Below are 18,504 nucleotides of genomic sequence, written 5' to 3'. Positions count from 1 at the left end.
GGGAGGTAGAGACAGAGATGTACAGACATGGCTACCCAAAGAGGAGCATGTACGTGGTCACTGCACGACAGGGGAGGTAGAGACAGAGATGTACAGACATGGCTACCCAAAGAGGAGCATGTACGTGGTCACTGCACGACAGGGGAGGTAGAGACAGATGTACAGACATGGCTACCCAAAGAGGAGCATGTACGTGGTCACTGCACGACAGGGGAGGTAGAAACAGAGATGTACAGACATGGCTACCCAAAGAGGAGCATGTACGTGGTCACTGCACGACAGAGGAGGTAGAAACAGAGATGTACAGACATGGCTACCCAAAGAGGAGCATGTACGTGGTCACTGCACGACAGAGGAGGTAGAAACAGAGATGTACAGACATGGCTACCCAAAGAGGAGCATGTACGTGGTCACTGTACGACAGGGGAGGTAGAAACAGAGATGTACAGACATGGCTCCCCAAAGAGGAGCATGTACGTGGTCACTGCACGACAGAGGAGGTAGAAACAGAGATGTACAGACATGGCTACCCAAAGAGGAGCATGTACGTGGTCACTGCACGACAGGGGAGGTAGAAACAGAGATGTACAGACATGGCTACCCAAAGAGGAGCATGTACGTGGTCACTGTACGACAGGGGAGGTAGAGACAGAGATGTACAGACATGGCTACCCAAAGAGGAGCATGTACGTGGTCACTGTACGACAGGGGAGGTAGAAACAGAGATGTACAGACATGGCTACCCAAAGAGGAGCATGTACGTGGTCACTGCACGACAGGGGAGGTAGAAACAGAGATGTACAGACATGGCTACCCAAAGAGGAGCATGTACGTGGTCACTGCACGACAGGGGAGGTAGAAACAGAGATGTACAGACATGGCTACCCAAAGAGGAGCATGTACGTGGTCACTGTACGACAGGGGAGGTAGAGACAGAGATGTACAGACATGGCTACCCAAAGAGGAGCATGTACGTGGTCACTGCACGACAGAGGAGGTAGAAACAGAGATGTACAGACATGGCTACCCAAAGAGGAGCATGTACGTGGTCACTGTACGACAGGGAGGTAGAGACAGAGATGTACAGACATGGCTACCCAAAGAGGAGCATGTACGTGGTCACTGCACGACAGGGGAGGTAGAAACAGAGATGTACAGACATGGCTACCCAAAGAGGAGCATGTACGTGGTCACTGTACGACAGAGGAGGTAGAGACAGAGATGTACAGACATGGCTACCCAAAGAGGAGCATGTACGTGGTCACTGCACGACAGGGAGGTAGAGACAGAGATGTACAGACATGGCTACCCAAAGAGGAGCATGTACGTGGTCACTGCACGACAGGGGAGGTAGAGACAGAGATGTACAGACATGGCTACCCAAAGAGGAGCATGTACGTGGTCACTGTACGACAGGGAGGTAGAGACAGAGATGTACAGACATGGCTACCCAAAGAGGAGCATGTACGTGGTCACTGCACGACAGGGAAGGTAGAAACAGAGATGTACAGACATGGCTACCCAAAGAGGAGCATGTACGTGGTCACTGCACGACAGGGAAGGTAGAAACAGAGATGTACAGACATGGCTACCCAAAGAGGAGCATGTACGTGGTCACTGCACGACAGGGGAGGTAGAAACAGAGATGTACAGACATGGCTACCCAAAGAGGAGCATGTACGTGGTCACTGCACGACAGGGGAGGTAGAAACAGAGATGCACTTTCTCCTTTACTGTGAGAAATATTCCTCACCAAGAGATTTTACTACATTTATTCAACATTTTTACTTATTAAACCAAGAGGAAAAACTAAAAACATATCCCTGGGTGAAGGAGCAACGGCTTCTCTCTCCTCCCAGATCCTACATAGTCAGCAGTAACCAGCTTCTCTCTCCTTCCAGATCCTACATAGTCAGCAGTAACCAGCTTCTCTCTCCTCCCAGATCCTACATAGTCAGCAGTAACCAGCTTCTCTCTCCTCCCAGATCCTACATAGTCAGCAGTAACCAGCTTCTCTCTCCTCCCAGATCCTACATAGTCAGCAGTAACCAGCTTCTCTCTCCTCCCAGATCCTACATAGTCAGCAGTAACCAGCTTCTCTCCTCCCAGATCCTACATAGTCAGCAGTAACCAGCTTCTCTCTCCTCCCAGATCCTACATAGTCAGCAGTAACCAGCTTCTCTCTCCTCCCAGATCCTACATAGTCAGCAGTAACCAGCTTCTCTCTCCTTCCAGATCCTACATAGTCAGCAGTAACCAGCTTCTCTCTCCTTCCAGATCCTACATAGTCAGCAGTAACCAGCTTCTCTCTCCTCCCAGATCCTACATAGTCAGCAGTAACCAGCTTCTCTCTCCTTCCAGATCCTACATAGTCAGCAGTAACCAGCTTCTCTCCTCCCAGATCCTACATAGTCAGCAGTAACCAGCTTCTCTCTCCTCCCAGATCCTACATAGTCAGCAGTAACCAGCTTCTCTCTCCTCCCAGATCCTACATAGTCAGCAGTAACCAGCTTCTCTCTCCTTCCAGATCCTACATAGTCAGCAGTAACCAGCTTCTCTCTCCTCCCAGATCCTACATAGTCAGCAGTAACCAGCTTCTCTCTCCTTCCAGATCCTACATAGTCAGCAGTAACCAGCTTCTCTCTCCTCCCAGATCCTACATAGTCAGCAGTAACCAGCTTCTCTCTCCTCCCAGATCCTACATAGTCAGCAGTAACCAGCTTCTCTCTCCTCCCAGATCCTACATAGTCAGCAGTAACCAGCTTCTCTCTCCTTCCAGATCCTACATAGTCAGCAGTAACCAGCTTCTCTCTCCTCCCAGATCCTACATAGTCAGCAGTAACCAGCTTCTCTCTCCTCCCAGATCCTACATAGTCAGCAGTAACCAGCTTCTCTCCTCCCAGATCCTACATAGTCAGCAGTAACCAGCTTCTCTCTCCTTCCAGATCCTACATAGTCAGCAGTAACCAGCTTCTCTCTCCTTCCAGATCCTACATAGTCAGCAGTAACCAGCTTCTCTCTCCTCCCAGATCCTACATAGTCAGCAGTAACCTGCTTTTGATTAATATTATGATTATTATTCCTAATATTAGTGGTACGGGTAGTAGGGGTGATGGTAGTGATATCAATTTAATGATAATGATAGTTGTAGTACTGATGTAAATGGTGGAGATGACAGTTAGTTATAATTAAACTATAACTAGGGGGGGGGGGGCATGGTCAGTTTGGGGGAGAGGGGGGTTTCATGCCAACAAAGCAGCTTGAAATTTGAATGTTGAAAGCGAGAGGGGACACACACACCATAACAGTCAGGATGCAGTGACAACTTCCTACTCAGATTGCAGTAAACAGTCAAGATGCAGTGACAACGTCCTACTCAGATTGCAGTAAACAGTCAAGATGCAGTGACAACTTCCTACTCAGATTGCAGTAAACAGTCAAGATGCAGTGACAACGTCCTACTCAGATTGCAGTAAACAGTCAAGATGCAGTGACAACTTCCTACTCAGATTGCAGTAAACAGTCAAGATGCAGTGACAACTTCCTACTCAGATTGCAGTAAACAGTCAGGATGCAGTGACAACGTCCTACTCAGATTGCAGTAAACAGTCAAGATGCAGTGACAACGTCCTACTCAGATTGCAGTAAACAGTCAAGATGCAGTGACAACGTCCTACTCAGATTGCAGTAAACAGTCAAGATGCAGTGACAACTTCCTACTCAGATTGCAGTAAACAGTCAGGATGCAGTGACAACTTCCTACTCAGATTGCAGCATAACATGCTGATTTTGCACGTCCACAGCAGACGTGATCAGGACACGCAGGTTGAAATATCAAAACGAACTCTGAACCAAACTCTATTACATTTAGGGACAGGTCGAAAAGCATTAAACATTTATGGTAATTTAGCTAGCTGGTTTGCTGTTGCTAGGTCATTTGTCCTGAGATATAAAATATTGGATTATTTTAACTAAAAAAAAAAATGCACAAGGTCCTCTACTCTGACAACTAATCCACAGATAAAAGGGTCAATTTCTAGTCCTGCTCTCCTCCTCCAGTTCCTCGTCATGCTCTCCTCCTCCAGTTCCTCGTCATGCTCTCCTCCTCCAGTTCCTCGTCATGCTCTCCTCCTCCAGTTCCTCGTCATGCTCTCCTCCTCCAGTTCCTCGTCATGCTCTCCTCCTCCAGTTCCTCGTCATGCTCTCCTCCTCCAGTTCTTTGTCCTGCTCTCCTCCTCCAGTTCCTCGTCCTGCTCTCCTCCTCCAGTTCCTCGTCCTGCGCTCCTCCTCCAGTTCCTCGTCATGCTCTCCTCCTCCAGTTCCTCGTCATGCTCTCCTCCTCCAGTTCCTCGTCATGCTCTCCTCCTCCAGTTCCTCGTCATGCTCTCCTCCTCCAGTTCCTCGTCATGCTCTCCTCCTCCAGTTCCTCGTCATGCTCTCCTCCACCAGTTCCTCGTCATGCTCTCCTCCACCAGTTTCTAGTCATGCTCTCGTTCTTCAGTTCCTAGTCATGCTCTCCTCCACCAGTTCCTCGTCATGCTCTCCTCCTCCAGTTCCTCCTCCAGTTCCTCCTCATGCTCTCCTCCTCCAGTTCCTCGTCATGCTCTCCTCCTCCAGTTCCTCCTCATGCTCTCCTCCACCAGTTCCTCGTCATGCTCTCCTCCACCAGTTCCTCCTAGATCAGCCCTCTACTCTGAGACACTTCCTGGAGATCTGCCATCCTGAATGTATTCAGTCCAACCCCAACCTAACACACCTGATTAAAGCTAGTTAAGGTCTTGGTGAACAGCCAATTCATCAAATCCGGTGTGAATTAGGGTTGGACCGACAAGGAAGAAGAGGGTTTGGCAGCTCTGGTGTAGAGGAATATTGTACCACCAGGGGTAGCCAACTCAATGTTCTGAAATCACCATATTGCTGCGCCGAAGCCTAGACACTGTTCCACAGTCAGTTTGGGGTTTTCCCTCATAAATGTTAAGGTGCTGTTTTACATTAGTAGTCCTGTATTACATTAGTAGTCCTGTATTACATTAGTAGTCTATTAGTCCTGTATTATATTAGTAGTCTATTAGTCCTGTATTATATTAGTAGTCTATTAGTCCTGTATTATATTAGTAGTCCTGTATTATATTAGTAGTCTATTAGTCCTGTATTATATTAGTAGTCTATTAGTCCTGTATTATATTAGTAGTCTATTAGACCTGTATTATATTAGTAGTCTATTAGACCTGTATTATATTAGTAGTCTATTAGTCCTGTATTGTAATAGTCTATTAGTCCTGTATTATATTAGTAGTCTATTAGACCTGTATTATATTAGTAGTCTATTAGACCTGTATTATATTAGTAGTCTATTAGTCCTGTATTACATTATTAGTCTATTAGTCCTGTATTATATTAGTCCATTAGTCCTGTATTATATTAGTAGTCCATTAGTCCTGTATTACATTAGTAGTCCTGTATTACATTAGTAGTCCTGTATTACATTAGTAGTCCTGTATTACATTAGTAGTCCTGTATTACATTAGTAGTCTATTAGTCCTGTATTATATTAGTAGTCTATTAGTCCTGTATTATATTAGTAGTCTATTAGTCCTGTATTATATTAGTAGTCCATTAGTCCTGTATTATATTAGTAGTCCATTAGTCCTGTATTATATTAGTAGTCCATTAGTCCTGTATTACATTAGTAGTCTATTAGTCCTGTATTATATTAGTAGTCTATTAGTCCTGTATTATATTAGTAGTCTATTAGTCCTGTATTATATTAGTAGTCTATTAGCCCCATATTGTAATAGTCTATTAGTCCTGTATTATATTAGTAGTCTATTAGTCCTGTATTATATTAGTAGTCTATTAGTCCTGTATTATATTAGTAGTCTATTAGCCCCATATTGTAATAGTCTATTAGTCCTGTATTATATTAGTAGTCTATTAGCCCCATATTGTAATAGTCTATTAGTTCTGTATTAGTAGCTGTATTTGTATCTAAGTGACCTAATGAAGTCCAACCTGATTCATTAACTTTTAGCGTGGAGGGTTTGGTAGGTGACCTTCAGGCTAGCAAAGAGGAGCTCTACAACTACTAGCATGTTCAAATCAGACAACAACCATCTCTACAATCCATCTTCTCACTATTGATTTTACTTTATTAAAAAAAAAACTCAATGTTGCAGCAACAGAAAAATGTCTTCAACTATGAAAGATGATAACAAGCTCATAACAAAACCAGCAAATGTGGTCCCTACAGGTCTGTATACCTCCCTCTCTCTGGTCCCTACAGGTCTGTATACCTCTCTCCCTCTCTCTCTGGTCCCTACAGGTCTGTATACCTCTCTCTCTCTGGTCCCTACAGGTCTGTATACCTCTCTCCCTCTCTCTCTGGTCCCTACAGGTCTGTATACCTCTCTCCCTATCTCTCTGGTCCCTACAGGTCTGTATACCTCTCTCTCCCCCCCCCCCTCTCTGCCTCTCCCTACAGGTCTGTATACCCCTCTCCCCCCTGTGTGTGTGTGTGTGTGTGTGTATGTATGTATATATATATCGTCCCTACAGGTCTGTATACCTCTCCCCCCCTCTCTTCCTCTCCCTACAGGTCGGTATACCTCCCCCCCCTCTCTCCCTCTCCCTACAGGTCTGTATACCCCTCTCTCCCTCTCCCTACAGGTCGGTATACCCCTCTCTCTCCCCCCCCCTCTCTCCCTCTCCCTACAGGACGGTATACTGGGGTGTCTCCCCCCCGTGTATGTGTATATCGTCCCTACAGGTCTGTATACCCCTCTCCCCCCTGTGTGTGTGTGTGTGTGTGTGTATGTATGTATATATATATCGTCCCTACAGGTCTGTATACCCCTCTCTCCCTCTCCCTACAGGTCTGTATACCCCTCTCTCCCTCTCCCTACAGGTCTGTATACCCCTCTCTCCCTCTCCCTACAGGTCTGTATACCCCCCCCCCCTCTCTCCCCCTCTCTCCCTCTCCCTACAGGTCGGTATACTGGGGTGTCTCTCTGTGATCATTCATCTGAATTCCTATCACTGATCCACCAAAGCAGCAAGCTCCCTCCTGGCTGTAGCAACGCCAAGCGAAGGCTGTTGATTTCCATGCCTGTGTTTTTGCATTAGTCCTTCGAGGGCCTCCAGCAGCACACAGGAGGCTGACATAGTGTTAGTTTTAGTCCTACGAGGGCCTCCGGCAGCACACTTGGGGCTGATCAAGGTTTAACCTGCCCCCTGCAGCAGCGCCTGTAGGTGTGCGTTCCAAACGGCAACCTATTCTCGATATAGTGCACTGCCCTATGGGGCCCTAGTCAAAAGAAGTGCACTATATAGGGAACAGTGAGTCATTTGGGACTCAGTCCAGCTCTCGCCATGCCTGCCTCTATATGTAAAATAGTTTGTCATCCTGCTCGACAGGCAGAGGCACGTCTAGGGACAGAGAAAAACGCAGCAGAGCGCCTATGACAACGCCCTCACTTTGTCACTCATAAAACGTGACAGTGACTCCCAGTGTGCAAAGCATCTTGGCGTAACCCTGGACAACACCCCTGTCGTCCTGCAAACATCAAAGCATTTTGGCGTAACCCTGGACAACACCCCTGTCGTCCTGCAAACATCAAAGCATTTTGGCGTAACCCTGGACAACACCCCTGTCGTCCTGCAAACATCAAAGCATTTTGGCGTAACCCTGGACAACACCCCTGTCGTCCTGCAAACATCAAAGCATTTTGGCGTAACCCTGGACAACACCCCTGTCGTCCTGCAAACATCAAAGCATTTTGGCGTAACCCTGGACAACACCCCTGTCGTCCTGCAAACATCAAAGCGGTGACTCGATCCTGCAGGTTCATGCCCTACGACATCCGTAGAGTACGACCCTACCACACACAGGAAGCGACGCAGGTCCTTAATCCAGGCACTTGTCATTTCCTGTCTGGACAGCTGCAACTCGCTAAAATGACTCAAATGTGTTCCAGTGTCTGCCTGCAAACTGAAAATCTTTGACTGTGTGTGTTCAGGCTAGCTGCCCCTCAGAAGAATAGTCTACTGCTTAGACAGTACGGTATGAAGCATAGTCTACTGCTTAGACAGTACGGTATGAAGCATAGTCTACTGCTTAGACAGTACGGTATGAAGCATAGTCTACTGCTTAGACAGTACGGTATGAAGCATAGTCTACTGCTTAGACAGTACGGTATGAAGCATAGTCTACTGCTTAGACAGTACGGTATGAAGCATAGTCTACTGCTTAGACAGTACGGTATGAAGCATAGTCTACCGCTTAGACAGTACGGTATGAAGCATAGTCTACTGCTTAGACAGTACGGTATGAAACTGAGTCTACTGCTTAGACAGTACGGTATGAAGCATAGTCTACTGCTTAGACAGTACGGTATGAAACCGAGTCTACTGCTTAGACAGTACGGTATGAAGCATAGTCTACTGCTTAGACAGTACGGTATGAAGCATAGTCTACTGCTTAGACAGTACGGTATGAAACCGAGTCTACTGCTTAGACAGTACGGTATGAAACCGAGTCTACTGCTTAGACAGTACGGTATGAAGCATAGTCTACTGCTTAGACAGTACGGTATGAAGCATAGTCTACTGCTTAGACAGTACGGTATGAAGCATAGTCTACTGCTTAGACAGTACGGTATGAAGCATAGTCTACTGCTTAGACAGTACGGTATGAAGCATAGTCTACTGCTTAGACAGTACGGTATGAAGCATAGTCTACTGCTTAGACAGTACGGTATGAAGCATAGTCTACTGCTTAGACAGTACGGTATGAAGCATAGTCTACTGCTTAGACAGTACGGTATGAAACCGAGTCTACTGCTTAGACAGTACGGTATGAAACCGAGTCTACTGCTTAGACAGTACGGTATGAAACCGAGTCTACTGCTTAGACAGTACGGTATGAAACAGAGTCTACTGCTTAGACAGTACGGTATGAAACCGAGGCTACTGCTTAGACCGTACGGTATGAAACCGAGTCTACTGCTTAGACAGTACGGTATGAAACTGAGTCTACTGCTTAGACAGTACGGTATGAAACTGAGGCTACTGTAAAGACAATACAGTATGAAACTGAGGCTACTGTAAAGACAATACAGTATGAAACTGAGGCTACTGTAAAGACAATACAGTATGAAACTGAGGCTACTGTAAAGACAATACAGTAAGAAACTGAGGCTACTGTAAAGACAATACAGTAAGAAACTGAGGCTACTGTAAAGACAATACAGTATGAAACTGAGGCTACTGTAAAGACAATACAGTAAGAAACTGAGGCTACTGTAAAGACAATACAGTAAGAAACTGAGGCTACTGCAGAGACGTCACAAGCTTGATTCAGAAGACCGGGAGAGATGTTTAATTGGCTAAGAAAGAATGGATTGGCTTGTCAATGCTAATTAAAGGATACTAAAGACCGAACGGATTGGTAAACTGAATGAGCCAAACGTAAAAAAATAATTAGTCAAGCCGTTTCCAGCTACAATAGTCATTTTTCAACATTAACAATGTCTACACTGTATTTCTTATCAGTTTTATGTTATTTTAATGAAGAGAAGAAAAGAAAAAATCCATTTGCTTTTCTTTCAAAAACAAGGACATTTCTAAGTGACCACAAACTTTTGAACTGTGGTGTGTATGGGGCAGCAACCTCGAAGGTGCAGGGTTACGTAGCCGGGTGGAAGCCGCCTCGTGATGACCACTGTCTCTTTAACCTCTTACACTTATGGTGGCGCTATTTCATTTTTGGAAAAAAACGTTCCCGTTTTAAACAAGATATTTTGTCACAAAAAGATGCTCGACTATGCATATAATTGCTACTGTTCGAAAGAAAACACTCTGACGTGTCCAGAAATACAAATATATTCTCTGTGCGTGCCCTTTAACGTGAGCTTCAGGCAAAACCAAGATGACTTGGCATCCAGGAAATGACAAGGATTTTTGAGGCTCTGTCTTTCATGATCTCCTTATATGGCTGTGAACGCAAGAGGAATGAGTCTGCCCTTTCTGTCGTTTCCCCAAGGTGTCTGCAGCATTGTGACGTATTTGTAGGCAGATCGTTGGAAGATTGACCATAAGAGACCACATTTACCACGTGTCCGCCCGGTGTCCTGCGCCGAAATTGGTGCGCAAAAGTCACCTGCCACTATTTTTCCATGGGGCACAGAGAGAAGCAAGCTTCCATGAACTGCATGTCAATGAAGAGATATGTGAAAAAACACCTTGAGGATTGATTCCAAACAACGTTTGCCATGTTTCGGTCGATATTATGTAGTTAATCCGGAAAAGTTTCACGTTGTAGGTGACTGCATTTTCGGTTCGTTTCGGTAGCCAGGCGCAATGTAGAAAACGGAACGATTTCTCCTACACACAGACGCTTTCAGGAAACACTGCGCATTTGGTATGTGGCTGGGAGTCTCCTCATTGAAAACATCAGAAGCTCTTCAAAGGTAAATGATTTTATTTATTTGGTTATCTGGCTTTGTGAAAATGTTGCGTGCTACACGCTACACAAAATGCTATGCTAGCTTTGCATACTCTTACACAAATTAGTCAATTTCTATGGTTCAAAAGCATATTTTGAAAATCTGAGATGACAGTGTTGTTAAGAAAAGGCTAAGCTTGAGAGCAAACGCATTATTTTAATTTTATTTGCGATTTTCAGAAATCGTTAACGTTGCGTTATGCTAATGAGCCTGAGGCTTAGTCACAATCCCGGATCCGGGATGGGGAGTTTCAAGAGGTTAAAAAAAATTAAATCACAACGACCAGACTGAAGCAGCAAAAACCATCAGCAGCCCAGTAACGACCTGAAAGGGAGTCGGTCAGTCTGTTGACTGTAGAACCCTGTTGTTCTGTTTACCGAAGACAACCAGACCTGTCAAGAGAAGGTCGGAGCAGAGCCATTCACCACAAAAGGAACCTCGTCAACAGAAATGAGTTCACATCGGTTAGTTACTCTGTCCAACACATGAGACTTTGTCACTGGCCCAGACGGCTCCCTAGTCAGAAGGAAGCAGCGATATTTCAACAAATAAACCCTGTGTACAGGAATATGATTTGGTGAAAACAGTGATGCCACAATAACCAGAATATAATCAAATGTATAATAATAATGTAGGGTATGTAAACATTATATTAAGTAGCATTGTTTAAAAGTGGCTCTCTATACAGACACAAAGTCTACATACGGACAAAATATAAGAGACTCAGAATCCACATACACTATATTGCACTATGAACCCTTGTTGGGCTACAGTGCACCACGTAGGAAGAGAGAATAGGGTGCCATTTGAACCACAAACACTCAGTCAGCCAATACCCAATATGTCCAAGTGTATCTGTTTTAGCCAAGTACCCTATAAAAAAAATAATGTTTTAAAAGGTGTGTGTATTTAACTACATAGCTACAGTATGGACTACTACTATAGCCTAAGGTAAGCAAAAAAATAATGTTTTAAAAGGTGTGTGTATTTAACTACATAGCTACAGTATGGACTACTACTATAGCCTAAGGTAAGCAAAAAAATAATGTTTTAAAAGGTGTGTGTATTTAACTACAGTATGGACTACTACTATAGCCTAAGGTAAGCTAAAAAATAATGTTTTAAAAGGTGTGTGTATTTAACTACAGTATGGACTACTACTATAGCCTAAGGTAAGCTAAAAAATAATGTTTTAAAAGGTGTGTGTATTTAACTACATAGCTACAGTATGGACTACTACTATAGCCTAAGGTAAGCTAAAAAATAATGTTTTAAAAGGTGTGTGCATTTAACTACATAGCTACAGTATGGACTACTACTATAGCCTAAGGTAAGCTAAAAAATAATGTTTTAAAAGGTGTGTGTATTTAACTACATAGCTACAGTATGGACTACTACTATAGCCTAAGGTAAGCAAAAAAAATAAAAAATGCTACAGTAATGTAGCTGTAATTAACTATTAGTGACCACCCTGGAGAGACACGAATGGCATTCAGTCACAAATTGCACTGTCTGTATCTGAACCAGGAGTTAATTAAACAGCAGTGTAAAATGTATTAGTCCAAGGTTCCAACACCCAGGAGAGACGGGGCTAAATTACACAGAACCGTTGTGTTCTGGGTAGACGACAGACGACGTTGTTTTCTGCTTGGATAAGATATCAGCATGTTTTATTCACAGTGTAGCCAACCAGTAGGCCTGTGATCTCAAAATAGTCTTAAAAGGTACAGTGCCTATAGGAAGTTCACAACCCCTTGCACGTTCTTTGACATTATTATTATTATTTTTAATGAATAACCCCCCCTTCCTCTGTCCCACAAATAAGGATATGTTCTTAACCAACTTGCCTTAGTGAAATGAAAGGTCAAATAAATAAAATACGTACAACATCTGTAAGGTCCCCGAGTCAAGTATCGGAATTTCAAGCACAGATTAAACTACAAAGACCAGGAGCTTTTCAAAAAGCCTCACAGAGAAGGGCAGGGATTGGTAAACGGGGACCGATGACAAATCAGACATTGAATATATCTTTTAGCATGGTCAAGCAAATAATTAGGCTGTGGATACATTATTAAACTACCCAGACACATCAATGATGCCGTCGTCCTTTGGAACTGAAGAGACAGGAAGGAAACTGCTCAGGGAAGTCACCGCGAGGCCATTGGTGATTGTATTTTCTAAAAAAGGTACAAAGTTGAATGGCAGAAAACAGAGGATGGATCAACAACATTGTAGTGACTCCACAATACTAAAATAATACAGAATAAAAAGGATGCTTCACTATAGTTAACTACTTCTACTCTGCACACAAATTGTCAATTATTACCTACACAGTGATCAGGGCCCATTTGGATTTGTCTGAATGACTCACATGGTACGAGTAGGCCACTGTACTGTCAGTAGGTCTGTAGACTAGCCTACATACAGCACCCAGAGTCTGCTACAGAGACTAGCCTACACACAGCACCCAGAGGTCTGTAGAGTAGCCTACACACAGCACCCAGTCTGCTACAGAGACTAGCCTACATACCGCACCCAGTCTGCTACAGAGACTAGCCTACACACAGCACCCAGAGGTCTGTAGAGTAGCCTACACAAAGCACCCAGTCTGCTACAGAGACTAGCCTACACACAGCACCCAGTCTGCTACAGAGACTAGCCTACACACAGCACCCAGAGGTCTGTAGAGTAGCCTACACACAGCACCCAGTCTGCTACAGAGACTAGCCTACACACAGCACACAGTCTGCTACAGAGACTAGCCTACACACAGCACCCAGTCTGCTACAGAGACTAGCCTACACACAGCACCCAGTCTGCTACAGAGACTAGCCTACACACAGCACCCAGTCTGCTACAGAGACTAGCCTACACACAGCACCCAGTCTGCTACAGAGACTAGCCTACACACAGCACCCAGAGTCTGCTACAGAGACTAGCCTACACACAGCACCCAGTCTGCTACAGAGACTAGCCTACACACAGCACCCAGAGTCTGCTACAGAGACTAGCCTACACACAGCACCCAGTCTGCTACAGAGACTAGCCTAAACACAGCACCCAGAGTGTGCTACAGAGACTAGCCTAAACACAGCACCCAGTCTGCTACAGAGACTAGCCTACATACAGCACCCAGTCTGCTACAGAGACTAGCCTACATACAGCACCCAGAGTGTGCTACAGAGACTAGCCTAAACACAGCACCCAGTCTGCTACAGAGACTAGCCTACATACAGCACCCAGTCTGTTACAGAGACTAGCCTACATACAGCACCCAGTCTGCTACAGAGACTAGCCTACACACAGCACCCAGTCTGCTACAGAGACTAGCCTACACACAGCACCCAGAGAATTCACCCGATGATGATGCCTGTGATTCTAATAAACTGGGTATGTTGAAATGGTTGTGTTTATATGTTTTTGTGTTCAGTATAAAATTCCCTATTCTTCTGATACATTAGGTAATGCAGTAGAAGACAGTGGTTGATGTTAGTGAAATAAAATAATTGTTACATGTTGATTCATAACATTTGACTAGTGGATTGTATCTGGAAACATCATGGAGACAAACATCTTAACGTTGTCACCTATATTGTCAGTCAATGGTTATGGCCACAGTCATTTACAGCTATAGTGATGCCACAATGTTGCACCTGATGAAGAACGTCACAGGCCAGCAGCAGAAGTGTTACAATGTATCTACTAGCCAGAACCACATGGTTTTAGGCTCTGAATGTAGCTAATAATAATGTTCTGACACACACACACACACAGAAGTAGGGTGCCTGCCTCCTCAACCATGCTGGCGTGTTCAGTCATACACTGGGCGGAACCACCTGGCTGACTGGAACAAATGAGCTGTCAAAGCTGAGGAAGGAGGGATGGATGGTGAAAGAGTGTGGTAGCTTGTTTACTACCGGCCAGCCACTGGCACCAAAGGGTAATGGTTAGAGACATAGCTAACATGACTATAGTATTGCTTTGTAATTGTAACAATATAATAGTTGACCACGTCGAGGAGAATATTTGGTATTGTAGTAAGGATGACAGGCGAACGAACACCATACCATTAGCAAACCGGTTAGCCCGGGCTTCTGGTCACTGCGACAGTTAAGGGCACAACAAGCGTTCATGCGACCGCTACGCTTCTCTCAAATGTCACTCAATGAATGTACTAGAAGGCGACTGTAGGATCTGAACAAATATGTATCTATCTGGTGTTTTTACGAATAGACATGTATACCAGCTCGAGCCTGACGGTTGTGCACGGTACGGCGACGAGCTTGAACTGTGAACTGTGCAGCATTTTAGCGCTGAAAAAGCCTTTTTTTTTTACCTCCTCCTGAAGTCCTTTTCGTACTGTTTGAGGTAAGGATCCATTTGAAGAAGGGAGTTGAACTCAGGAATTGTAACATTATCCCATGTATCCGCCATGGTCCTTACAGTCGAAAGCAATCGAGCACCGAGTGTCGCAGCTGGTAGAACACAAGTGACAGTCACCGCTGAGCCTTTGTTACGTGCCAGAAAGGGTTCAGAGACAACAGCGAATCAGGGTCATTCTAATCCGCCCCAGCCTATCACAATACCAACTTTATCGCCCCGATCCACTCCAATAATATCAAATAAAATAATGATGATGCTTGATGAGAGGCGGTGTGTTTCTTTAAGATGACAGCGGAAGCGTTTTGGAAGTAGGAAGAAGGGTTATCACTGTCACATTCTTGTAGTCTTTAAACACTGCTCTGAAAATTCAACCCCAATGTCAAAGATTATGAGGGCACAGGATTGTTCGTTACCACGTTGCAACCATAGATATTATGCTACAAAAATATCATTGTTACAATCTTAACCTACAACGTGATAGAAACTACTTCATTCGTCTCGTTCAAAAAATGAGATAGCGAGACGGATAGTAAAAATTGTAGGCTAAATGTGACAGAATACTCGCATCTGATTCTACTCAAATAGATACGATTACTATTTACTATTGAACAGAGATATTCGAAGTAGCTTTGCTAAATCTAACAGCAATTTATACTGTGTGTTTATAGTTTATTGTGAAATTGCTCTTTGACATCCCATCTTGGCAAGTTTATACAAACACATTGATTTGGACAAAGTGTGTTCATGTTTTTTTCACGTGACGGTTGAATCGGTCCAAATGGCACCCTATTCCCTATTTGGTCCACAGCTTTTGACCAGGCTTGATCAAAAGTAGTGCACTATATAGAGGATAGGGTGCCATTTTGGAATAGAACGGTGGAGCAATCCACCCCTGCTGTGCCCTGAGTTACACAACCCAATGTGTTCATAGCAGGGCTTTGAGGTCGTTTTTTTCCTCAACACAGGACTGTAAAGGCCAATGGCTGAAGCTTGAGCTGTTTTGCCAACAACATGTTGGTATGTTAAGGAGTCAAGGCCTATAGTAGATAAAACCAGATGATGTAACATACGGTGCATTCAGAAAGTATTCAGACCCCTTCATTTTATCCACATTTCAGTAACGTAACAAAATGTGGGTAAAGTCAAGGGGTCTGAATACTTTTTGAATACAGTGTAGGATGACTTAGTAATAGACCATGTGTCACGCTACTTATTCCATCCTTAAAGTACTATATAATATAATTGGGTACACATTAGGCAAATATATTGTAGTGAATTATATGTAGGCCCTCAAAGTTCTACAGCTGCGCCATCGAGAGCATCTTGACTGGCTTTATGACTGCTTGATATGGCAATAGCACCGCCCTCGATCGCATGGCAACGACAGAGGGTGGTGCAGACAGCCATCCAGGACCTCTATCAGGCAGTGTGAATGGAAGGACCGGGTTCTCTCTGCTTCCGCATGGCAAAAGGTACCGGTGTATCAAGTCTGACGCCGACAGGCTCCTTAAAAGCTTCTGTCCCCAGACCTACCAGATGACGACTTCAAAACCTAACCCAGACCTACCAAATCACCACTTCAAAACCTAACCCAGACCTACCAAATCACGACTTCAAAACCTAACCCAGACCTACCACATCACGACTTCAAAACCTAACCCAGACCTACCAGATCACAACTTCAGAACCTAACCCAGACCTACCAAATCATGACTTCAAAACCTATCCCAGACCTACCAAATCACCACTTCAAAACCTAACCCAGACCTACCAAATCACCACTTCAAAACCTAACCCAGGCCTACCACATCACGACTTCAAAACCTAACCCAGACCTACCAAATCACAACTTCAAAACCTAACCCAGGCCTACCAAATCACCACTTCAAAACCTAACCCAGACCTACCAAATCACAACTTCAAAACCTATCCCAGACCTACCAAATCACGACTTCAAAACCTAACCCAGGCCTACCAAATCATGACTTCAAAACCTATCCCAGACCTACCAAATCACCACTTCAAAACCTAACCCAGACCTACCAAATCACCACTTCAAAACCTAACCCAGGCCTACCACATCACGACTTCAAAACCTAACCCAGACCTACCAAATCACAACTTCAAAACCTAACCCAGGCCTACCACATCACGACTTCAAAACCTAACCCAGACCTACCAAATCACAACTTCAAAACCTATCCCAGACCTACCAAATCACGACTTCAAAACCTAACTCAGACCTACCAGATCACAACTTCAAAACCTAACCCAGACCTACCACATCACGACTTCAAAACCTAACCCAGACCTACTAGATCACAACTTCAAAACCTAACCCAGACCTACCAAATCATGACTTCAAAACCTATCCCAGACCTACCAAATCTCCACTTCAAAACCTATCCCAGACCTACCACATCACGACTTCAAAACCTAACCCAGACCTACCACATCACGACTTCAAAACCTACCAATCACGACTTCAAAACCCAGGACTGTTTCCTCTGCTTCTATACACTAATCATTAATGACTGCATCCCAAATGGCACCATTTTCCCTATTTTGTGCATGATAGTGTGCCTAGACTGCTTCTGTACACTAGTAGTAATTAATGTAATTTAGTATTCATGCAGTAGATGTGATTTGTTTAATCAGGGGAGCTGTAACTTCTCTCCGCAGCACTAATTGCTGTTGACTAAGGAAGTTCTCTATGTGAAAGAAGAGAAACGTATGAATAAATTATGGAGGTTGGCTGTTGCTGTTCGCTGGTTCTGTTTAGGGTTGTAGGGGGTTTGGTTTACTTCCACACTCTGAATGTTCAATCTACCATCATGAAGAGGAGAAGACTAGTGGGACTTTTTCTCTCTCAGCAAACATCTACAGAGCTATAGTCCCTTATTGCTTCAGGGCAGAAGGAGGAAGTTCTGGTGAGAAGAGTCTGAGATATAAGCCTCGGAAAAACCAAGTGAGAGAGAGAGAGAGAGAGAGAGGGGGTAAACAGAGAGGGTGTGAAAGAGAGAGACAGAGAGAGAGAGAGAGAGAGAGAGTGGGGGTAAACAGAGAGGGTGTGAGAGAGAGAGAGTGGGGGTAAAACAGAGAGAGAGAGAGAGAGAGAGAGAGAGGGGGTAAACAGAGAGGTTGAGAGAGAGAGAGTGGAGAGAGAGAGAGAGAGTGGGGGTAAACAGATAGGGTGAGAGAGAGAGGGGGTGAACAGAAAGGGTGAGAGAGCGAGTGAGAGAGAGAGAGGTGGGGGTAAACAGAAAGGGTGCGAGAGAGAGTGGGGGTAAACAGAGAGGGTGAGAGAGAGAGAGAAAGAGAGAAAGAGAGAGAGAGAGAGAGAGGGAGAGTGGGGGTAAACAGAGAGTGTGAGAGGAATAGATACGGGGAGAGAGATAATACAATCTAATCAGAATCTCATACACTTAAGGTTGGATGTTTTCAGTTGATAATATCTAATAGAAACAGAGATAATTTCAGTTGATAATGTCATCTAATAGAAACAGAGATAATTTCAGTTGATAATGTCATCTAATAGAAACAGAGATAATTTCAGTTGATAATGTCATCTAATAGAAACAGAGATAATTTCAGTTGATAATATCATCTAATAGAAACA

At 44.3% G+C, this 18,504-nt stretch overlaps 1 protein-coding gene across 1 annotated transcript in view; it reads right to left on the bottom strand.

Moving 5' to 3' along the window:
- LOC135553232 (1,4-alpha-glucan-branching enzyme-like) overlaps positions 1 to 15,344 on the bottom strand; it is a 124,238-nt gene extending 108,894 nt beyond the window's left edge. Inside the window, exon 1 of the mRNA XM_064985406.1 lies at positions 14,839 to 15,344. Coding sequence (XP_064841478.1) covers positions 14,839 to 14,936 — 98 coding nt within the window. The 5' untranslated portion in view covers positions 14,937 to 15,344. The remainder of the gene's footprint in view (positions 1 to 14,838) is intronic.
- Positions 15,345 to 18,504: the final 3,160 nt, after the last annotated feature.

This window comes from Oncorhynchus masou, chromosome 13 (assembly GCF_036934945.1).
Source record: "Oncorhynchus masou masou isolate Uvic2021 chromosome 13, UVic_Omas_1.1, whole genome shotgun sequence".
In the NCBI taxonomy this organism is placed as follows: domain Eukaryota; kingdom Metazoa; phylum Chordata; class Actinopteri; order Salmoniformes; family Salmonidae; genus Oncorhynchus; species Oncorhynchus masou.
The sequence above is the reverse complement of the archived record's forward strand: the minus strand, read 5'-3'. Positions and strand labels throughout refer to the sequence as shown.